This window comes from Aphidius gifuensis, linkage group LG6, assembly GCF_014905175.1.
Source record: "Aphidius gifuensis isolate YNYX2018 linkage group LG6, ASM1490517v1, whole genome shotgun sequence".
Lineage (NCBI taxonomy): Eukaryota > Metazoa > Arthropoda > Insecta > Hymenoptera > Braconidae > Aphidius > Aphidius gifuensis.
This window is the reverse complement of record NC_057793.1, coordinates 9,547,882-9,572,967: the sequence shown is the minus strand read 5'-3', so window position 1 is coordinate 9,572,967 and position 25,086 is coordinate 9,547,882. Positions and strand designations below refer to the sequence as shown.

The 25,086-nt window shown below is 23.8% G+C and overlaps 5 protein-coding genes across 6 annotated transcripts; 2 read left to right on the top strand and 3 right to left on the bottom strand.

Moving 5' to 3' along the window:
- Positions 1-61: 61 nt before the first annotated feature.
- On the top strand, positions 62-1,883 carry LOC122859399 (tRNA methyltransferase 10 homolog A). The gene is made up of 5 exons (XM_044162968.1): positions 62-526; positions 602-911; positions 985-1,131; positions 1,197-1,302; positions 1,378-1,883. The coding sequence occupies exons 1-5, from the start codon at positions 153-155 to the stop codon at positions 1,644-1,646; spliced, it is 1,206 nt and encodes a 401-aa protein (XP_044018903.1). The 5' UTR covers positions 62-152; the 3' UTR covers positions 1,647-1,883.
- Positions 1,884-1,914: 31 nt separating this feature from the next.
- Positions 1,915-6,086, bottom strand: LOC122859400. Its single transcript, XM_044162969.1, has 6 exons — positions 4,939-6,086; positions 4,072-4,197; positions 3,892-3,991; positions 3,641-3,791; positions 3,435-3,563; positions 1,915-3,356 (listed from the first exon to the last, which is right to left on the bottom strand). Exons 1-6 carry the CDS (start codon positions 5,121-5,123, stop codon positions 3,058-3,060), a joined length of 990 nt encoding a protein of 329 aa, XP_044018904.1. The 5' UTR covers positions 5,124-6,086; the 3' UTR covers positions 1,915-3,057.
- A 1,144-nt stretch (positions 6,087-7,230) lies between these two features.
- LOC122859396 (integrin beta-PS) lies at positions 7,231-12,397 on the bottom strand. 2 transcript variants are annotated; one of them, XM_044162964.1, is made up of 7 exons: positions 12,174-12,377; positions 11,359-11,893; positions 11,032-11,203; positions 9,320-10,924; positions 9,038-9,238; positions 8,463-8,960; positions 7,231-8,373 (listed from the first exon to the last, which is right to left on the bottom strand). In XM_044162964.1, exons 3-7 carry the CDS (start codon positions 11,200-11,202, stop codon positions 8,308-8,310), a joined length of 2,541 nt encoding a protein of 846 aa, XP_044018899.1. In that variant the 5' UTR covers position 11,203; positions 11,359-11,893; positions 12,174-12,377; the 3' UTR covers positions 7,231-8,307. The 2 variants fall into 2 exon arrangements, with proteins under 2 accessions (XP_044018899.1, XP_044018900.1); XM_044162965.1 differs by lacking the exon at positions 11,359-11,893 and having other exon boundaries at positions 12,174-12,397.
- A 480-nt stretch (positions 12,398-12,877) lies between these two features.
- On the top strand, positions 12,878-14,164 carry LOC122859398 (60S ribosomal protein L14-like). The gene is made up of 4 exons (XM_044162967.1): positions 12,878-13,003; positions 13,310-13,411; positions 13,504-13,698; positions 13,957-14,164. Exons 1-4 carry the CDS (start codon positions 13,001-13,003, stop codon positions 14,116-14,118), a joined length of 462 nt encoding a protein of 153 aa, XP_044018902.1. The 5' UTR covers positions 12,878-13,000; the 3' UTR covers positions 14,119-14,164.
- An 885-nt stretch (positions 14,165-15,049) lies between these two features.
- LOC122859397 lies at positions 15,050-16,827 on the bottom strand. Its single transcript, XM_044162966.1, has 4 exons — positions 16,565-16,827; positions 15,793-16,047; positions 15,599-15,710; positions 15,050-15,518 (listed from the first exon to the last, which is right to left on the bottom strand). Exons 2-4 carry the CDS (start codon positions 16,036-16,038, stop codon positions 15,355-15,357), a joined length of 522 nt encoding a protein of 173 aa, XP_044018901.1. The 5' UTR covers positions 16,039-16,047; positions 16,565-16,827; the 3' UTR covers positions 15,050-15,354.
- Positions 16,828-25,086: the final 8,259 nt, after the last annotated feature.

Genomic DNA, 25,086 nt, shown 5'->3' with positions numbered 1-25,086 from the left:
GGCGCTACCTGAAATTTGTTTACACACATAACCTTACTTCTTAAAAATACATTTAAATTTTAATCACATGGAAATTGTGTCAAGACATACAGAAGTAAATAATCTCTGTTAATAATTAAATAAAGTAAATATTATATCTAATAATATTAAAAATGGATATTGTTAGTGATAACAATGATAAAATTAATTTAGAAAATTGCAATAATGTTTCTGTTGAAAAACAAAACAATGAATCAATTGTATCTATAGACATTGTTGACAATAAAATTGTAGATAAAAATTTGCTAAATAATTCAAATGATAAATTAAAAACTGAACAAGCTAGTGATATTATTAAAAATTCATCAATAGAATCAAGTGATAGTCGAGTAAAAAATGATACTTTAAATGTTGATAATGGTGATGATTTGTCTAACAAGATTGATGATAAAAATGATAATGTTGATAGTGCTGATAAATTGAGTAAACGTCAGTTAAGAAAAATAAGAAAAAGAGAAAAATGGCTTGCAACTAAAACAGATAAAAGGTATGTTAATAAAAAAAAACTTTTTATATTATTTATTTATGTTAATAATGATGAATAATTTATTTATTTATTTAGACTAAAAGAACGTGCAAAAACAAAAGAAAAACGTGCATTTAAACGAGCAAATAATATTGATCTTGGACCATCTAGAAAAGCTCTTAAAAAATGTACAATGGCTGATAGTGATTGCAAAGTAACTGTAACAATTGACATGACATTTGATGATTTAATGATTAGCAAAGATGTTGCTAAACTTATAAAACAAATATTAAGATGTTACACATTGAATAGAAGAGCATTAGCACCTTTACAATTTTCATTAACTGGTTTTACTGGTAAATCAAAACAAGAAATGGAAAAACATAATGGATATCAACACTGGGATGTAAGAATAAATTTTTTTTTTTTTTTATTATCATTAATTAGTACTTTAATTTAAAAAATAATTTTTATTATAGGTAAAATTTTTCCCTGAATCTTATATTAAAACTTATGAGGGAAAAAAAATTGTCTATTTAACAAGTGAGTCAGAAAATGTTATTGATACTTTGGATCAAGATTCTGTTTATGTTATTGGTGGATTGGTGGATCACAATTATCACAAGGTAATATATTTTTTAAGAAGTAAGTTTAAAATTGGTTAATTTATTTAATCAATTTTATTTTTCAGGGTATTTGTTACAAATTAGCTAAAGAAGCTGGTGTTGAACATGCTCGACTTCCACTTGATAAATTTTTACGTATGAAAGCACGTAAAGTTCTCACTATTGATCATGGTAAGCTTTAAATTTTAATAGTTTTTTAAAATATACTAACTGATGTTGATTAAAATATTTTTTTCTTTTTGCCAGTTTTTGAAATAATGCTGAGAAGGACTGAAGGTAAAACTTGGCAAGAATCTTTTCTTCAAGTGTTACCAATGAGAAAAAATGCTGAACCTGTTGAGTCATCTGAATCTGATGAAGCTGACGATGATGATGAAGATGATGAAGATGACAAAATTAATGAAAATAAAACAGATACAATAGAAAAAAATTTAAAACTAGTCGAAGAACAAAATAAATCTCTAAATGTTGATGATTCTAAATCAAAAATATCAACAAATGACAAGCAAGATTAAATAATAAAATTTTTTACTCATAAATTATTTTTTAATCATTTTAATTTTATTTTTATCTATAAAAATTATGTATGCCTTGATCTTGTTGAAAAAGTACATTTTAAAATTTTCAATATGTGTTTTACTGGCTTTTGTTTTTTATTTTTTTTTAATAGAATTTTTGTTTGTATATATATATTTAAATGTATAAAAAGTAATTTTGAAAATATAATAATAATAATTATTGTTATTGTGAAAATTATTTTGGTTCTAGATAAAGTAGAAAAACAAATCTTATTTTTAGAAAGAACATTTGAATTTTTGCAAAACATGAAATAATTAAGGTAGCTAATTTAATATTCAAAATGGATTTTGCGAGTGATGATCTGAATAGTATTGATTCTAAATATTTTATCAATTTTTTTAATGTAAAAAAAGAACAAAAAAAAGTAAAGGTGCGAGTCCTATTATTTCTATAACTTTGGAGACAGAAGAGTAACAGTCAAACTAGTCAAAAAGAGAAATTTAAAAATAGTAAAAGTCCCAAAAAATAAAGTCCTAAATGTTGATAATTCTCAATCGAAAAACGCAACAAATGACTCAATAATAAAAATTAATTACAGAAACTAATTACACATAAATTGATTTTTATTTATTTTTTTTTTTTATATAATATATGTATGTTTTTGTTCAAAAATTACATTTTAAAAGTTTTCATATCTCTTTTACATATTTGTTTGTTTTTTTTTATATTTGTGATATTAAAATGATCATACGATAATACGACTTAAATAACATTTATTTCGAAAAAAAATACACATGTATAAATAAATAAATTTTTCTTATTGAAATAATATTGTTATTTTTTATTTTTACATGTTTTTGAAATATTTATTTATTATACAAAGTAGATATTGTTGAAATTGTTTTAATTTAATAAATCAATAGGCCTTGTTGAACATAAAAAAAAAAAAAAAATTCAATCAATCAAATTACAAAACAAAATAAAATTTTGTTTATTTTAGATAAATATATTTTCTTTTTAATCAAGATGGAAAATAATCACCAGGGTTGTAAAAACAAAGTACAAAAAAAAGTGATTTAATAATTGTCAATTTACAAAGCAAATAAATTTAAGATAACATTTTTCTTTTTAATTAAAAAAATAATTAACAAAAAAAAAACGAATGAAGACGCATTTTACAATAGATTAATAATGTAAAATTATAAATATTACATTCTTCAAGCTTAACTTGAAAGAAAACAAGTCAATAGCACTGACAAATTATCAAAAAATTAAAAAACAAAAAAACTTATTAAGAAAGGGTCATCTAAGAGCACCAAAGAAAAAAATAATATTTAAATAATAAACATTATACTTGATAATAAATAATTTATAATATCAAATTAATAGATAAATAATAATTTTATCTCAGACCTTATTAATATTTGAATTAATAATATCATTTGAATCAATTTCATGTGAATCAATAATTTCAAATTCACTATCACTTTCATCATCACAACTGTGGCTATTAACACTGTCTTGTGGTTCAAGTTCAGCATCATCATCTGATGACGATGAACAACGTTCAAAATGTCCACTTTTTATTTTAATACCATCAACATCAGTATCACCAAATTCATGATCAGATAATTCAAGTCCATCTGTACTGCCATCATCATGAGATGGCATTTTTAGTTCATTGAGCTCATCGTCATTAAAAGCATCTAAATATAGAAATTATTTTAATATTTATTTAACAATGTTTGTTTTTTTTTTTTTTAAAATATTTAAAATTAGTTTACCATTTTGAAAATCTTGTGAATTACTTTGTGATGTTGGTGATTGATCACCAGTTTCACCAGCTCTTTTTAAAACTTCCAAATTGTCTTCAGTTGCTGCTGGAAGAAAATCATCAATTTCTGTCTCCCATTCTAATAAATAAAAATTATTATAAAATTGTTTTTAAATTTCTTTTTTTGCTTATTTCTAATTGTTATCAATTATCTACCTTTTGTTGAGAGTAACTTGATAGGAATTCGGAGTAATAGTGCTGGTCCCAGGAAAACACACATGCACAATACATAGACAATAAGAACACCATTTATTGCACGACCAATTAGCCATAATAAAATTGATACAATACAAACACCAGTGCAAAACTATAAATAAAATTTAAAAGAAAAACAAAATAATTAAATTTTAATCATATTTAATTTATATGAAAAATATTATTTAAAATTAATTTTAATAATAACTTACAATTCTTGGTTGTTTTTTTTGTAAATTTTTCAAATTATCAATGCCTAATTTTATTTTATTAATTATTTTATCAAATTGTTCACGACTTGATTGTTGTGGTCTAAAAAAAAAGTAATAAAATAATTAAATTAATATAATAATTATATTTAAAATAAATATGGATATTGTTATTTTATTTACATTGTAAAAGCAGAATTATCTTGTTGTTGTTCAACATTTATTTCCAGGAAGCTGAAGGTGAGGATCCCGACAAGCGCGGCACTGCTGGCCGCTGCAAAAGGCTGGACCTCTAAAACAACAATTGCCCTAAAAAAAAAATAATAATAATAAACAACAAATTAAACAAAAAAACAAAAACAACACGTGATAAATTAACTGAATTATCAACTTGATAATACAATTAAATTACAGAAAAATATTTAAATTAAAAAGCTTATATATTTTTTTTATTTAATTAATTTCATTGCATTGTCATCAGGTTATGCATGATCTAAAAAAATCCACATTGTATGCAATAAACATTACACAATATTATGCAAAAAAAAAAAAAAAATATCTATTCAAGTAGCCAAAAGGCTAGGACCCTTTAATGCAAATAATAAGAGGGTCAATGATCAATAATTTCGAGTACAATAATAAATTGTTTATTTATATTAAGCAACAATTAATAAATGTGTTAATAAAAAAATTGTTAATCCTCTTGATGACGTGATGCATCGAATGATCATTTAATTATCACTCAATCATTTTTTGTATTTTTTACTTGACAATAACATCAATATATAAAAAAAAAAAAAAAAGCTACATTGTTAATTAAAAACAAATATTAATATTCAAATTGAATTTATGATTATCAATGAATCATTCGAGACAGTTGAACTTTTTTTTTTTTTTTAATTATAGCAGTAAAGAATGACTTTTATTTTTTAATTTTTTAAAGTGACTTTTTTAGAAGTTAAAAGTGAAATTTAATAGAGCAAAAATCATCAACATTGATTTTGTTTTTAGCAATTTTTGAATAATTAATAATAATAAAAATATACAAACCAAAAGATAGTGTTGAAAGTAACAATAACAGATAAACTGTTTGATGAATTTTCCCACAAAATTATACTCTTTAAAAATTCAGTAAAATTTTTTGTTTTATTAATTTTTTGATCCTTTTTTTCATGATTTTTATTATTTTTTTTAATCCAATTAAAATAGTGTCCAATTTTAGCTAATTTTTCCATAATTATTATTTTTTAAATAAACACAATAATAACTATAAAATTCTGTATATTTTATTTTCCAATATTTTTATCTTTGTATCGTATTTGTGCTAAATCCTTTCACAAATATATTTTTTATTTATCGTTTTATTTCAAGATCACCTTGTCATTTTTTTCATGATATTTTTGTCCACCCACAAAACAATTATCCTTTAAAATAATTAACCAACTTTTTTTTCAACACAAAACACCAAGTGTTCCACCACTGTCTTGTGGTCTCTCGTAATTTTTTTTGTCAATTCCACGAGGGAGGTTGGAAAAAAAGACAAAAAAAAAAAAAAAATCCAACAATAAAATTCTAAACACTTCTAGACTAGGGTAACTTATTATGTACCGTTAAAGTAACTCCACTACATACATTCACCTGATTTTTTTTAGACAATTCATTTTACCATTATTATTTTTTACTTCACGTTTTTATTGAATTTATATTTATGAGTCAAGGAAAAATTTTACTACACATATGCTTGTTGATAATAATTATTAAAAATTAGTATTTATTGACGTTATAATTATTAATTTAAATTAAAAAATATTAATAATCGATAAACATGTGACACTTGAACAAGTCTCTTCCGTAAACTGCGTAAATACTGGTAAATATTTGCAGGTCATACGATTTACTTTGGGTTCTACTCTCCACACTTTTGTGATGAAAAAAAAAAAAAAATTGTATTGCGATGTTTTTGCAACTGTAATTGTGTGTGTGGTATATATGTGGGGGGTTTGTCGTGTGATGATTAACCATGTGGTCAACCCCACTCTCTTTACAAATATATGAGATAATTTTTTTTGTAATTTATTTTTACTTAAATATTTTTTGTTTTTAGTTTTGTTATTTTGAGCTTTTTGTAAATATTATTTTATTTATTATTTCTACGTCGACACACAAACGCGTTCTCAATTTTTCGTCGCCATTTTAATTTAGCTAAATTTTTTACCAATGGGGATGGTTGTTTTTTCACTTCTCCCACTTTCTAATATGTATCATTGTTGGGGGGAAAATTTTAAATGTAATAATGTATATTTTTTTTGTAGGAAAAATAGAATATAAATTTTAATGTTTTATTTATTTTTATGATAATGCAATTTGCGATGATAATAAAACTTGTTTTTTTTTTATTATCAATTTTTTTTATTTTGAGGATATTATTGTGTAAATAATAATATTTTTTTTCAAGATAATTTATAAATTCAATTTTTCAATAATTCTATTTCTAGGTCAATGAGCTTTTTGTTGTTTTTATTATTATCCATAAAATGTATTAAATAAATGACCTTGAATGTTATTAAAAAATCAATAATAATTTTGTTTTTTTTTTAAATTTTAGAGATAAAAAGAAAAAATATTAAGAAAATACGGTAAATTTGTTTGTATAAATTTTAATTTTACAATTATAAAATTGAATTTAATATTATGTAATTATTTATTTTTATATTTAATCAGTTTTATGAATGAATTTAATGTATATATAAATGAAACTTTGAATTGTTGATAATAAATAATCATGCCAATTTAATTATGTGTGTGTTTTTAAATACATATTCATACTTACATTTACAATATCTAAACAAAATATTATTGTTTATTAAATAAATACGTATTTGGCTGACACGTATTATAATCTATCTGTCCTTTCTCTCTACCTTGACCTCAATTAATAAATTCAACACAAAATTATTGTAAATTCATTATATTGCTTCTTTTTATATTAAAAAAAGAAAATATTAAATAAATAGTTATACTTAATAAAGCTGAAAAAAATTTGTAAACACAATTATAGAATTTTTTTTTTAATTACAGATTTATTTTTTACATCATTATACACTCGTAAATTTTTTTAAAACACTCAAACATGTTTTTATAAATTTTTTTTTCCATATGATCATTCATACTTGGCTTTTTTTTTTTTTTTTTTTTTTGTCAATAATAAAATTCAGTACTTGGTTAAACAACTTTGTAAAATTATTAACATTATATTTTTCAAATTGGCAAATAAAATTATTTTTAATATATTTATATATTTAATAAAAATTTATTTATTATTATTTTTATATTTTAAATTTTTAAATAGATTATTTCTTGGCTTTAGTGATGATGCAGCATTGGTAATTGAATACATATGTAGATAAAAAAAAAATAGGAAAAAATATATCATATGTGTATGCGTGTGTCATGAACCATGCTGAATCATCATTTTTCAATGAAAAAAAAATATACAAAGTCAAAAGAACTACTCAGTTTTATATTTTTTCTTAAGTTAAATATTTTAAAAAATCTTTTTTTGGATATTTTTTTTCTTTATCTCATTATTTAAAACTAATAATATAAATTTCTTTTATTTTTCGATTTACCAAGAAATTTTATCTATTTGTTTTTTATTTTTCTATAAAATATTAATTTTTAGTTTATATATTTATTATATAATTTTCACTGGAGTTTTATTTCTGTGTATTTAAATATCTGTACATTTTTTTTCTTTTGAGATATGTCAATGAGAATTGACGAATTTTTTCTGATAACTTTGTGTATAAAAAAATGCAATTTTCAATATAAAATGCAAAAATTTTAATAATAAAATGAATTTTAATGAAAAATAACATTTGAATTAAATTGAGATGATCTATGACATGTCAATTATTATTATATTTATTATAAATAAATAAAACTGATTTTAAAAAAATGTAGATAAATATTTGTGGCAAAATTAAAAGTTTTAAAAAAAAGTAAATAATTTTAAAATATTTTTTGTTTTTATATAAAATCTATTATAAAGGCACTTGGCAATTAAAATCACGGCAAAATTTATAAATTCGGCACTTACTGGGATATTTTTAAATTAAAAATTTGAGTATAATAAAAAAAAAAGAAAAAAAAAAATTATTTTTTCTTTTTGTTTTATTTGTTAATTAATTTAATTTTGTTAAATTTATGGTCTAAGTATTATGGCAGTATTAAATAAAATATAAATAATTAAAAAATAATTATTTTAAAAATTATGATTTATGATATAAATTGTTATTTATAACAACAATCGTTAAATCAGACTAATTGCGATTCAACAAAATATATATGTATATTTTTTTTCGATTAAATAATTTGTTAATCGTTTTGTTTTTGTTTTTTTTTTGATAACTATTATTATTACTTGCCAGCATATGTTGGGTTTTTGAATGTTGACGTTGCTTGTTTGTAAATTGGATTTTCTCCCTTTAAAAATTAAAAATAAAATAATAATTAAAACATACATTTATACTAGTAAATGTTCAATAAAAAAATATAAAAATAAATAAACTTACTGTATCCCATTTGGCCATCATTCTTTCTTTTTCAAATCTAGCAAATTCACGTCTATCATGTATTGTTGTTAATAATTTCCAAAGTAATAAAAATGCCAATCCAATAAGTACAATTGCAGCAATAACACCAAGTACAATACCAAGTACATAAACTGGTGGTGGACAATCACGATCTTTTTGTGCTTTAACTTTAAGACAATTTGTTTCATCATAATAATAAATATATTCATATTTACAATCATCATCATCTTTTCCCCAACATTGTATTTCATCACTATCAATTTCGTATTGAACTGTTTCAACAGCTTCAGGAACAAATTCAATACATTGTTTAGCACATTCAATTTCACTTAAATTACCAGTTTTATACATTTGACATTGTACACATGGTCTTAATTCTTCACATCTACTATCACATGTTGGACATTTATTACAATGTTTACCAGTATAACGAGTTTTATCATCATGACAAATACATTCACCACAAACACACTCTCCCTAAAATATCAATTAATACATTTTCATTAAGTTCATTAATTAATTAACTTCAATAACTAATTTTTTTTTTTACTTACATGTCCAGAACATAATACACCATTCGTTGTACCAGGTGCCATACACGTATCATTTGATGAACGACAATTACAACTTGGTCCAGTCCATCCAGCATTACAAGAACATTGTCCACATTGACAACTACCATGATCTGAGCACAGTAGACCCTTATCACGATCACATGAGAAATTATCACATTCACAAAAGTTTCCTGTTATTTTCTGTAAAACAAACAAAAAAATTTTAATTACAAAAATTTAATCTATAATATTTTAAAAAAGAAAAGAAAAAATATAACTTACTTCTTCAGTATTTTCTCGTTCTTCACATTCACATTGACCACAAGCACATGTACCTCTTCCAGAACAATCAACAAGTGATGAATTATCAGGTCTACATGATTGAAAATTTCTATCAGCACCCGATGTATCTTGATGTAAACTACATTCACATTTTTTACCAAAGAAACCATCATAACATTCACAAACACCACATTTAAGTGTACCAACACCACTACATTCATTTGATTTTGGTTCATATCCAGTACTACCATTATGCTCACATTCACAATCACATAACATTTCTAAATTAACAGTTAATGTTTCACTAATACCAACTGGATATATATTAAATTTTTGTTTCCATTCAGAACGATTTGTTGGACAATGTGTTACTTCAATTTCAGCAATAAATTCAACTTTATTACCAACTTTTAAACCATCACATTTTGATGTTTCAATTAATGGTCCATCATTTAAACATCTTGAATGATATCTAACTTTAATAGCATTACTTGCTGTATCTTTCATTTCAACAGAACTTGATATTTCATCATATTGTTCTTGTATTAATTCAACAATATTACTTGAATCATTTGTTAATGTACCAGCAAATGAACCTTCAATATGTTCTGTTAATTTTTTATATATTTTTATTTGATCTTCAGTAACAGCCCATATTATATTTATTGCATTTTGTTTAACTTTTAAATTAATTTGTGATATACTTGGATAATCTTGTGATGATGAATGTGTATAAAGACCAGTATTATCAAGATGACATGCACCATCATTTGGTTTTATAATACCACCAAGTTTACCATCACCAGCATAATGAAAACCAGCATCTGTTGAAAATACAAGTAATCTACGTGCTTGTTCACGCCATCCAATTTCTTTACGACAAACAATTGCTTGCATTATTGCATCAAAACCACCTTCTGGTGCATCTAAATTACCAGATACAGATGCACTTTTAACTAGATTTGCAAATGTACTTGTTTCATTTGATAATGGCATAACATGTTTATAACCATATGGTGCTGCACACATTTTACATGGTGTTATTAATGCATCTGGTAATGTATTAACATATGGCATAACAACTTTATCAACAAAACTACCAAAACCTAAACGAAAATTACCAGTTATTTTACTCATACGTTCAACAAGTAATTGTCCTAAATCAGATAATTTTTGTTTATCATCAGCCATTGATTGACTTAGATCCATAAGATAATATAAATCAACTGGATAATCTTCAGCTTGTGAATAGGCAAATGTTAAACGATGTGCTTCATTTATACGTAGTTTCAAGCTTACTTCTTGTGGCCATATTTGTACAGCTTCTTGTTTACTTGATGATGATGATGAAGATGATGATGAAGACGATGATGATGATGATGTTTCACTTGCACTTGAACTACTACTCCAAAATGAACTTGAACTTTCTTCATTTTCAATTAATGTTGATCCACCATAACTACCAGAATTTAAACCACCTTTTGTTAAATTTCTTGCACGTATTGTACGAAATTCATTGTCTGGATTTCTTGTATATTCAATTGGACATTCTTTTAATATTTTTCCATTTATATTTGGCAAGAAACAACGTTTTTCCGGAAATTTCTGTAAATGAATTAGTTGTTATGATTTTTTTTTTATCTTTTTTTTTTTAAAATAAACAAGAAAGATTGAGTCATTGTTTGAAAAATGATAATTAAAATGATTATTACCGGAGCTGCACACCAAGCACAATGAGGTGTTTGTATGCATTCATGACATGTTTGTTTGCTTATACAAGGATTCATTCCTGTTAATCTTTCCGGTGGTGATATTAATGAATTCACCACTGTGACACATATTGTTATGGTCAATAATACAGCAAGTAACGAATTTCCCATCATTCTGTAAATTTAAAAAAAATATTAAACAATCAAATATTTGTTTTTAATTATCGAAATTTCATTTTTTTTATATTGTTTAACATCTAGGAATAATATTTATTTAATTTTTGAATATTCTTATGTTTTTTTACTTAAATATTGTTGATATAATATTACCACAAAAATTAGAACAGAATAGTGATATTTTAATCTCAAGTTGTAACGAATTATTGGTTGCTATTATTAAATCACTGAGTCAGTATTCTTGGCACAAGTTTATCATTTTAATGCTTTGATATTTTCTCAAACTAAAAACATAGACACACGTGTTAATTTTATAATGCCCCTATGTATTTTTATTTTTGACTTATTAATAATAATATCTGACATTTAGTAATGATAAGATTTAATTAATCATGAAAAGTGTTTGATAAAAACTTGAATGAAATTGAAGGTATATTCAAATATGTTGTTAAATAATAAAATAATTTTTTTTTATGAATGATTAATATATGCAAAAGGTTTTTAGAGGTGCGGTCGAAACCAGCTCACCCACGCTTCTTTCGACGCTTATTTGATGTTACTCAACACCCGTATATCACCCCAATAATTTGACATCAACAAAATAAAAAAAAAGAAAGAGAAATGTTTTTTTTTTTATTTAATTCTATCATAACTCCATTAAAGGCCTTCAAACAAGTCAATGAATCAACTGGAACAGCAAGAGAATAAAAAAATTAAAAAAAACTTGTTTAAAAAAGAAAAAAAGTGAAGGAAAAAATTGATAATTAAATAATGATGGAATCATCATGAAGATAAACATTATTAATTATTAGCAGATGTCGTCATCAACTAATTTAAACTTTTTTTTTTTATTTGCAAAACAGGTATACGTCATTTCAATTTAAATAACACATAAAAAAAAAATTATATTAGTGTTTTTATTTATTTTTATAAATTGACGTATTGTTGTTTTGATTATAGATGCTTACTTGGTTATTTTGACACTTGACACTTTACAGCATCACCAAATTTTACACTAAATATTACAATTATTATTAACAATGAATAATAAGTGTTTTATTTTTTATTTTTAATGTTTTTTAACAGTGGATTACCATAAAAGGTAACCCGCTATTCTGTGAAAATCCTATCACGGATTCACGGATGACGGATCAAACAGTGATTCAACAGCATCAACACTAAGACGTTTACTGATTCATCTTGTTGATTATTGAGGGCGCTTTGTTATGGTTTTTTTTTTTTTTTATTGAAAATTCTAGTGTATTTGAAAAGTTGCTGCAATCGCTGTAATTCTTATCGTTGCGACAAGACTTAAGGCACAAGTATTAAGGAATTTAATTGAATTTAATTGTTGTAATTTATTGAAATTTGATTGCCATTTGCCATCAAAACTGATCAAAACTGAATCTGATCATTGCTGATCTTATTTATCGATTAGGTACAATAATGTACACCAATGTTATTAATATTACTTATAGGTATGTTGACGCAAAAATTCGCGACTTTTGAGCTTAAAAGCACACCCCCTCAAAAACTTGGCTAGTAACACCATTTTTTAAAATAATTAGCGTACTTTCTCGATAATAATTGATAATAATATAATTATTATCAGGATATGTACCAAAAAATAAGCAAAAAACGCTCTTATTAGGGGTTTTCACACACAGCCTTTTCCTGTCGCAGTGTGTAGCATCAATTATGTCTCATTTCCAACAAAAAAAAATGTCACTATAAGTGGCTGTTTCCAAATTTCCAATTTCCAATGCATTCTTTTTAATCCGTGGAAACCACCATCATGGTACGTTGATTAGTTTTAACAGTTTATTATAGTTATTATTAATTGTTTAATTAAATTTTTAAAACATAAATATTTATTGTAAATATCACTCAATTATTATTATCAATTATTTTTGAAATATATGGTGGATATACTTTAGTATGCTTTAGTAATTGACATATTGTCAGATTTGCTTAATCTTTAGGTTATGTCACGTTGGCATCGTTATTTTAAATAAAAAATAAATATGTTATATTACAATGTTTAAGTGATTATAAGATTCTTTTTGAATGAAAAATATTAATTTATTTATTATTTGTATTACAGCCATTCGAGAGATTTGTGGAGTCTGGTCGTGTTGCCTACGTAAGTGATGGCATCCACAAGGGCAAATTGGTGTCAATTGTCGACATTATCGACCAAAACCGGGTAAATATTATTTTGTAATATTAAATAATTAAATATTTTAAAATAAAAATATTATAATATGTTAATAACCCAATAAACTTTTTTAATTTCAGGTTTTGGTTGATGGACCACTATCAAATATCCCAAGAGGAGAGATGCGTTTGTCACAATTACATTTAACCAAATTCCGTCTGCGTTTTCCATACACTGGTTCCACCAATGTTGTAAGAAAAGCTTGGGAAGCAGCTGACCTTGATAAGAAATGGAGTGAGACAATGTGGGCCAAGAAAGTCGAGAACAAAAAGAAGGTAAATATCATGTTTTTTTTTTCAAGTATTATTTTTAATTGCACTCAAATAATGTCCCCAGTCAGGTCAAAAAATTACCTGACTGGTCCATACGAGTGCTAGAATAAAATAGAAACAGGCGTTTAAGATTAGTGTTTGTTTTTATCTATTCTTTGACAATGTTTCTGCACATTACTGAATAATTTCATCAATAATAATTAATAATAATAATAATGATAATATTTGGTAAACTAATTATACTTTTTTATTGTTTTATAGCGTGCTGCAATGAGTGATTTTGATCGTTTCAAGCTTGGCAAAGCCAAGCAAATTAGAAACAAAATGAGGACAGATGTCTTCTTCTGCCTCAAGAAACACATGAGAACTCGCAAAAATACAAAGGCCTCAGGCAAGCCAGTGCCACCAAAAAAAGAAGAATAATTTTGTATGTAATTGATTGGAAAATATATTTAAAAACCTTATATAATCATGAGTAGTGTCTATTTATTTAATATGTTCGCCTCGTTGAGACCCTTGTTTTTTTAATCAGTCAAATCTGTTAATTTTATTTTTTTCATATAAAATTTAGATAAAGTTTTTTAGTTAATTTATTTAACCAACGTTTTTTGTCTTATCAATCAGAATGATTATTTGCTTCAAATTGTCCACTCTTATTAATTTATGTACACTTGATTTATTTAATTAAATTTGCTAATTATAAATGAAAATAAATGCATCAACATGTCTAAATTCAGATAAGTATATATTGCAATAATACATGATACTCTTGGTCTTTTTGTGACATATCTAAACTATTATTATTATTAAATTGTAAAATGATATAAAACTTGATAAAAAATCAATGGTTTTTTTTTCTTTTAAATGAATGATTTATATTATTAATTATATGAAATCAACTCTTGACAGTTTGAGGACAGATGCTTTTAGATTGTAGAAAAATATCATCAAAAAAATTCCAAAGCATCTGGTACACCAAGAAAGTACCAGTTTAATACTAAAAGTTTAATTTTGTGAATGATTGAAATATATATTCCAGTAAATAATATAAAACAAAAAAAAAATAACAATTTTTATTGATCAAAAAATATATTTATTAATTATTTATCATGACACTTGGTTCAACAAGTATTTTATATTTATAAAATATACGTTTTGACTTTTTGAAAATTCTAAAATAGTTTAAAAATATTATCAAGCAGTTGAAATAGAAATTAAATTTAATGATGATTTTTCATTAATATATATTTATTACTATTATCAAGAAAATATTGATAAACTTTAATATTTCAAGTTTTATAAATTATTTTTTACCAAAAACTATTTTTAAATAAATAAAAAAATATTAATTTTTATGTGTAACAACTGGTGCCACTTTGATAAGTATACAACATTAAGTTAAAGAAAAAATTAAGGCAATTTCAGTCCAATTGAATTTTAAACCAAATAAATTATTCCATAAACTGTGATATTTAATATTTTTTAAATCTTTGTCAAGTAAATATCATTCTGTCTGTTGTAATTAAAAAAAAAGCTACAAAATTTGATTGTAAATTTAAACAGATAGTAAAAATAAACCACATTATCGTAGACGTAGATAATACTGATTATTATAAATATTTTTTAATTAGTAAAAATTTAAATAATTTCGATTTATATCTATCTATATGATAATAATTGATACATGGCAAATAAAACAACACAAATAAAAAACATACTAATAACAGTACCAAAACAAAGATTAACAGTATCAACATAATCAACACCAATTTGTGTATTTTCAATATTTGAATTATGATGCTCTGATATTATTCTTCTTGAGTCTGTAAAATACAAAATAAAAATAAATAAATTATGAAAAATATCAATTTGATATAAATATTAAATTAATAATTATATTTACAATTAGTTTGAAGATGTGAATTTGAAGAAAAAGGTGATGTACCAATGTTTGATATTGAAGGCTGCATAATTTGTTCATAAGACGGTGGTGGTGCCTCATCTGATTCAACCCTCTAAGTAAATAAATTTAAAAAAATAAACATACAAAAAACAGACAAGTTTTATAAACAAAAAAGAACTTGATAAAAAACATACTTGTGGTAGATTTAAATTTTGTCCAACAGTTGTACTTGATGCTGATGAATTGACAACATGATCAACCCATCCTGGTGTTTGACGAATAAGACTTGGAACTTGTGGTAAGGTACGAGTACCAGTTGAAGAATAATTATCCTCATTAAGCAAATCCAATTGTTTTGGAAATAATGATAAATTTGGTGACTCTTTTGGATAAGGACACTCATTACTACTGCTAGATAATTTATTATTTTCAACTGACATTATTGATATCTGTAAAAATAAAATGTATATAATATTTATTAATGTAACATGAATTTCAATCACCTAAATAAACATTCGAATATCATAAAGATTATAAATTGTATGTAAAAATTACATAACATACTTTTTTTTTTTATCATATTTAAACAAAATTGTTGACACCTTTATATATTTTCTAGGCTTCAAGGTTGCATGCTTAGAAAAAAAAAATATTTCTAACAGCGATGAATAACTATTGTGATGAATTTTTAAATGGTAAAATTTTTATGTCTTTTCTAAAAACATATGGCAACGAATTTTAGAATTGAAAAAAAAAATATATATATATGTATATATATGTCTCATAGACACGTGTATACATGCAAACAACATAGCCGAAATCCGAATGTTTTTTTTTTTTTTTGGACATTTAATTTTATTACCGTTATGTTTATTTGTTTACTATTCTATAATATCAAAAATTCTATTCGTTATATAATTAATTAAATAATAAAGAAATTATTGAAAAAAAAAATAAAAAATATACCTTTTGTAAATTGTAATCCAAGTAATTTTTTATCAACAAAATAATCGAAACACTTGGTATTATTTGGTCAATTAATATTCGACATAATTGACATTGATTATTTTTTTTAATCTTAATTCAAAATATGTATAAACCACTTGTTAATTTCAATTTGATTAATTATTATTATTGAGTTGAAATAATAATTTTTTAAGTTTATTTTTATTATAGATATAATTTAATAAAATTTAAACGCGGGAGAAAAGTTGTTGATGGTTTGGATTTGTAGCTGCGAATGGTACTTACACTGAATAGTGAGGAAAAAAAAAAAAATACAGCTGCCTAGAGAAGCTGACACACAAAAATAAATTTATATAGTATGTGTGTGATGACTCATGGCGCTTTAAAAAAAAAAAAAAACAAATATTCCAAAAAATTATATAGTAGATTTTTTTATGAAAAAAAAAACAATATAATTAATTTATGTATAGTTGATGAATGGAAGAGCTTGATTGAGATTTAAGGTGGGGTTATCATTCCATAAATTTATTTATCAAGTATTGTGTCATCAATTTAAAAAATTTTAATTTAATTTGAGTCAAACGTTGTGGCAATCAGAAGCAACGTTATCTAGTTATATTTTTTCATGTAAAAAAAAAATGTAATTATTTATCTGCATTTATTTAAAAAAAAAATAAATCTTAATTAGATTATTGGTACAAAACATTCTAGTCATTTTTTAAATTTAAATAAATAATATTTAATATGAAATAGTTTTTAATAAATTAATCAATAAATTTACAAATTTTATTTTTTATTTATTTATTATTTATACAAATTTATTTTTATTTTTAAATATTTGTTGAATTGTTATTATTCTATTTCATTAGGATTCGACAGTTTTAACATTATAAAATAATTTTAACAGATAAAGAAAAATAAAAATAAAAGAATTATACAAAGATTTTGATTAATTTTTTTATCATAATTATAAAGGTTGTTTATATAATTTTTCCAATGTTAATAAATAAGATTGAAATATATCAAATCGTCTGTGAAATTATAAAATAAATTATTGTAAATATGTATGTAGTAATTAAAAATGAAAAATATAAATAATTAAATTTGTAATTACCCTAAGATTTCAATTGACACGAGTAGTTGAACTTTGATCGGAAACAATATAACATAGCGAATTGAAAAATAATAGAATAATGTTTTTTTCTGTGACGTTAGATAAGTTGACCTCTGTAACATGTATTTCAGAAAAATAAAATACGCCACTTATTTTAAAATCTGCTGGTGAATGTAGTAAATAATATACAAGAATAATTTTCTCTAGTCTTCTTGATATAAATCGAGCAATCATAATAGATGAACTTGTCCGGGCGAAAATGATTTCTCCGATTTTTCTGCAATTCTATACAAAATTGGAGAAATTCGAAAAAAATAATAGGCATAATAAGACCTGATTTACCACTTGCATGTGCCATACACCCAATACAGATACAATATCTATGAAAATTTAATGTGCATTTGGACTTTTTTAATGGTTTAAAAATAGTCATCAGTAAATACTTATATAATCCTTCATCAAATTTTCTTTTATTTAATTGGTATGCCTTTACCTGATTTAAATATAAAAATTATTGACCTTGAGCTATAATTCAACAAAGCACCACTTATATGTATACTATATGACACAGATTTTCCATTTTTATTCAACATAAATAATTTTTTTAATATACTGTATATAAAGTTTTTACCTGTACTTTTGTTATTGCTAAAAAATTTGAATATAACTAATATTGTATCCCCTGTTCACTTTCTGGTAGTGTTACATCCCTAGCGAAAATATTTCTCCGACATTTCTCCACCTTTTTACGAAAATGAGACATGGTCCCATGGTTGGAGAAATGGTGGAAAAAAAGATGGAGTAAGTTTTATAAATTTTTCCAGCCATGGATCATTTTTGAAAAAGTGGAGAAAGTTTGAGAAATATTTCCTCGACCCCAAGTGAAAAAAATATATTTATTAGAAATATAAAATAAGTTTAATTTATATTTAAAATATATGTGAATTAAATTTAATTAATGTTTTAAAAAATATAAATTAAATTAAATTTACATGTAATTTACATTTAATTCATATATAATCGGTATCTATACAAAAAGTAAATTTATTTCATATTTTCAAAAAATATAAATTAAATTTGAAGTAGGTATATCCAAATTTTTTTTTTTGCAATGTCAAAAAAAAAAAATTTCAAGTAAATTTATTTTATGTTTTGAAAAAATATAAAATACATTTACTTTTTATATAGAATATCGATTATATATAAATTAAATGTAAATTACATGTAAATTTAATTTAATTTATATTTTTTAAAACATTAATTACATTCACATATATTTTAAATATAAATTAAATTTATTTTATATTTTCAATAAATATATGTTTTTCACTTGGGACGGGACATGTGTCAAAAAAAAATTAATTAATTAGTTAATTCAATACTTTAAATTTAATGAAGTGCGAAAAAATATTCTTTACCTTTCCAGAAGTCAAAATACCCCTACAAAGTAAAAAATAACAAGTAAGATAAACAATCAATAAACAAAGTGCAATTTTATTAAATTAAAATCATAAAGTCCAACACTTTTATAAAATTCTAAAGCTCGGCTTGTTGATAAATTATCAGAACGAAAAATAAAATAATGAGTTGAAAAAAAATTGAATAATTATGAATCATTTAATAAAATATACATTTGCTTGTAATTATAATTATTAGCTGCTTTTAAATATTAACTTGTATATTTTGAATATAATTATTATCATCAATAATTAAGCATTAGTATCATTGATATAACTAGAATCATCAATAAATAACTAAATCATATAATAATGATTAACTAAACTTAAAATATTCCAATAGTTACCACATGATGCATCATGTGCAGACATGTCCAAGGTAGCATTATAGTACATTTTAATTTATGCATATCAAATAATATATATACCTACATATACCTATACTTTGTTGCAAACATAATATTGTCTTCAGTAGACAAATAATTTTAAACATTAACATTATTAGGATTGGATTATTAAACATACATTTAAATTATAGAATAAAAAAAGATAGTCAAGTTCCCCAAGGTGCACCCTAAGTGTTCCGTAGGATTTTTATTTTTTTTTCTTGCTGTTTACAAAAATATTGTATAAAAACAGTTTGAGACACTACATATCGTTAAATAAAAAAAAAAATAAACGATCGAAAAATTTGAAAAAAATATCGTAGAGTCTACAGACGAAGCGTCGTCGATTAAAACATTGCCGGAATTGATCGGTCAATATTTGGAATTGGGCCATGTCCAAAAATGGGCATATTAAATCTAATAAGGCCCAAAAAGTAAAAAAAAAATATCAAGGCCCGTTTTGGAAAAAAACCTAAATTTGTTTTAACATTGAGTAATTTGGTTCAGCGGTTCAAAAAATATCGCGAAAAAACAATTTGTGACACTACATATCGTTGAATAAAAAAAAAAATAAACCACTGAAAAATTCGAAAAAAATATTGTAGACTCTACAGATGAAGCGTCGTCGATTAAAACATTGCCGAAATTGATCGGTCAATATTTGGAATTGGGCCATGTTCAAAAATAGGCATATTAAATCTAATAAGGCCTAAAAAGTAAAAAAAAATATCAAATCTGTTTTTGGAAAAAAATAAAAAACTTAAATTTGTTTTAACATTGAGTAATTCGGTTCAGCGGTTCAAAAAATATTGTAAAAAAACAGTTTGTGACACTACATATCGTTGAATAAAAAAAAAAATAAACGACCGAAAAATTCGAAAAAAATATTGTAGACTCTACAGATGAAGCGTCGTCGATTAAAACATTGCCGGAATTGATCGGTCAATATTTGGAATTGGGCCATGTCCAAAAATGGGCATATTAAATCTAATAAGGCCTAAAAAGTAAAAAAAAATATCATATCTGTTTTTGGAAAAAAAAAAACCTAAATTTGTTTTAACATTGACTAATTCGGTTCAGCGGTTCAAAAAATATTGTAAAAAAACAGTTTGTGACACTACATATCGTTGAATAAAAAAAAAAATAAACGACCGAAAAATTTGAAAAAAATATCGTAGAGTCTACAGATGAAGCGTCGTCGATTAAAACATTACCGGAATTGATCCGTCAATATTTGGAATTAGGCCATGTCCAAAAATGGGCATATTAAATCCAATAAGGCCCCAAAATTGGAAATAAATATGACCATTGCTTTTGGCCAAAAAAAATAAAGAAAATGAGCATCTCACAAGCCAATTCGATTCAGGACTTCTCGTTTTATCTCAAAAAACACTAAAAATTAACAATTCAGTGTTTTCGAGTCGATAAGTTTTTTTTTATTTTATACAAATAGATCGAAAATTATTTTTGAAATTATATGTGTAATGTATATATAATTCTTTAATTCCAATATACCGATTTTAACAAGACTCAAAAGTAGGGAAAAAAAAAAACAATAGAATTGTTGAAAAACATAAAATGAGGGAAAATATGGGACAGATTTAAAACTTGATTTGAAAATTAAATCCTCGTACTACTATTATATTATCTCATATGATATATATATATATATTTTTTTAACAACAGATATTTATCAGTACATTATTACAATAATGAATGCTCGGAAAATCTGACTCTATACATTAATTAATCATGTTCAAATATATTTGGAGTCATTGTAATTAACTGCTTGAGCCTCTAATGAAATTGTTATAATTAGTAATTATATTAGCGGTCATTATTATTGTGTTGAACGAAATAAAGTAAAGCACGAAACGGCCGTTTTGAGAACCTGAAATTTTATTTTTTCAAATAATATATCATCGCATTACTAATGAGTTTTTTCAGGATTTTCATTTTGTTTATAAAAAAATGAGATCGATAAATACCACTGTAAAATTTTCACTCGACAGAATCCATAATTTTCCGGCAGTTAAATTACATGGTTCGCGACAAGCCATCATAAATATTATTAAAAACTTTTGAGTTGTGTTATTTGCTTGGTACCATTCACTTTGGTATCTAAAGTATTATTCAATATATAAAAATTAATTAAGTTATAAAATAGATTGTATATACATGTTATATTATTGTTGTTGAGAATAATAAAATTGAAAACTTGCATTGATTGATACAACTTTGAGCTAGAATCAATTACTTTTTGACCGACCCAACTTAAAAAATACAAATGAATCAATGCACATGCAGCATTCATGAAAAATCTCATTGCTTGACTTGGTTGATCCGAAGTTAGTAGTACCTAAGATGTAATAAAGAAAATAAATAATCATAATGATTAGTATTATTCTTGATATATAAGAATATTATTTTAAAGATGCTCATATATAAAAAATGTTCTGAACTTGACAACCAGCTAGACTCACTGCTATCATATTTAGAAAAAGCATGAAAAATAGTGGAATGTTATAAACTGATTTTATAGTGCTTGTAAACCTATAAAATTAAATTATAATATCGCAATCGTAAATATTTTCTTCCGAGTAAAATTAAAATATTTAATTACAGTAATGTATGTTTATTTACTTTTGAGCAACTCGGTGTCGTTGAATACAATCTATATAAAAAATTGCATCATAATCATATTGTGATAATGAATTATCATCACCGTAAATATTTTTATCAGCAAGTTGAGTATTCTTTACGTGATTGCTAGAACATAAAATGTTTTGATTAAAAAAAATTTTTTAATTTTGATATTTTCTGCATATTATCTACGAGTTTTCTACCGGTTATTGTCAAATATTTAAAAAGTTAATTTGAATATTATATTATAAATAAAAACGATCAATATATCACCTGATGATCTCAAACATACAACTACTGTGTTGAGCTAAATTTGAATATAATGAATCATATCCAACTAATACTATTGTTGGATACATTGTACCAATATAAGAATGAATAAATATTAAATTTTCATATTTAATTGGATCAATAAAATATTCAGATTGATATATAAAAATTGTTGGTCGTGATTCATTTAAAGGCACTATTATATCCATAATTTTTGGTATAATTGGTAAGGAAGCAAATAATACCGTGGATACGAGTACAAACCCTTGATATTAATGCAAAGTTATTATCTATACTTCATATATAGATTTAAAAAAAAAAAAAGTTTCATAGACAAATATATAAAGATAAGACTTACAAATATATGAATGTGTAAATTTTCTATTTGCCAATGTTAATTTTTCCAAAATACATATTTCATTTTTTAATAATGTTGAATTCCAGAATTGTTCAATTTCCATAAGTAATTGTTTCATCTAAAGTTGTTTCGTTTTTTATTTGTTTTTATTTAAATTTATTTTTTATTTGAAATTTTATTACGTTTATTTTACCTTCTTATGATTTAAAAGAACATGAGTTAAATATACCAACATTGCTACGTGTAACATCATAATTGTCGCACATTCAATAACAGTACTTGAATTTTGCCTTTCTTTAATTAACCCAAATATCTACAAGAAAATTTTATAATATTGTTGGCTTTATTTTAGTCTTCAATTTTTTTTAATATATGTATATAGAAATCAAAATAAATGAATCAATTATACTTCAGGAATTAAAAGACTCAAAATAATCAAAATACTTGAAAAACCTAAAACAATTCGCGTTTGTTGTGACTGAAAAGGCCACGCTCCTACCACAGATAATAATACTTTTGTGAGTAGCCAGTTTTTGTTATCAAAAAAAACCATGTCCCTAGTACTTGCTTTGAAAGGTTTAAAACTTCAATTGTCGTATTTTTTTTCCAAATATACACGAAAAAATTGTAATAAATTTCATTGTAATAATTAGATATTCTCTTTGTAAAAAAAAATAAAAACATCAAAGTAATAAAACATGTGTTATTTCACCCTCCTGACATGTGCTGCGATACAAGCTTCAAATAAATTGATTTTATAATTATACGTTAGCGTTTGTGTTGTATGTCTTTTTTTGAATTACAAAGTATAATAAAATCGATATTGTCTCTAAGAAAAAGTAGCTTTTATGTTTTAACTTTTAGAATGTAATATTTGTCTGAAATATAAAACTTGACTTTAGTTTTCATTCAAACTTTGTTATTGTAAAGTAAAAATTAAAAACTTGCGCTGCTCAAAAATAATATATTTTGTATTATATTTTAAAAACAAAACGATATCATTATTCTGACCAGTTTTTTAATTGTTGTTAATCTAATTTACAAAAAACTTACTTTGACGTAAATAATTATTAGTTTTACAAAAAAGAAATAATAATTAATTTTATTTGATTAAAATATATATTTTAATTTTTTTTAAACTTTTATTTAACAGATAATTATTGTCATGAATGACAATAATATTTCAATACCGTTTTCAACAAGTGCTCACACCAAAACGACAGCGCGAATACTCGCATTTGTTAATTATTGAGAAAACGGCAGGGAAGGCGCCCAATTTGTTGTTAAATCAATATCTTTTTTATTTATTGACAGAAAAAGCTGAAATTTTCAGGAAAACTTCATGACATACAAATAAACAAAGTTGTCACTCAAAATTATTTCGGTCATGGAATTTCCTCGATACTTTTTTGCGTCAAAGTGCAAGAAACGTAGTTTTTGTCGCGTATTAAATAAAAATTTCCTATAAATAAACAATAAACGCAAATCAAATTTCTATTATTACTGAATGCATCGCTATACTGTACTTAATATGTATTTAAAATTTCAAAATGATTCAATAATATTCCAGAAAATTATGATGTGTTATATTTAATAAAAAAAATAAAATTTAGCCGTAAATTTTTTTCATTTTTATTTTTTATTTAGTTAATTAATAATTTTAGAAAAACGTTTATTTGAAAAAAAATGTCCCTCTTATCTTTCTCAATGAGGTGATATTTTTTTTATTTCAATTTTCTAAATTTTATTTTTTCTAAATTTCACTAGTTCACAGCGCTGCATTTATCCAGCTCCGAGCGCTCAGGCCTTTCTAGAATCCGGACCCTCAATTCTGAACTTGAATCAATTATTTTTTGTCCAGCCAAAGTTAAAAAATACAAATGAATTAATGCAGCTCCACCAAGGTTGATCCAAGCTTAATAGTACCTGAGAAAAAAAAAAATAGTTTATTAGTATTATTTCAAATAGTAATATTATTTTGAAAAAGCTCATATACAAAATAAACTTGACAACATATTTAATCCGAGCTTGAAAAATCAAAAATAGTGGAATGTTATAGACTGATTTAACGCTGTTTGAAAATCTTTAGAGAATATAAAATTAAGAAAATGTCGAAATGATAATTGTATATTATAATAACCCAAGTGGAAAAAATATATTAAATTTATATTTAATGGAAATATAAATTAAATTTAATGGATATACAATTTTGGACATACTAAAAGTAAATTTAGAAAAAATTTAGAAAAGATTTAGAACAAATATAAATTAAATTTAGAATATGTTCAAGTTTG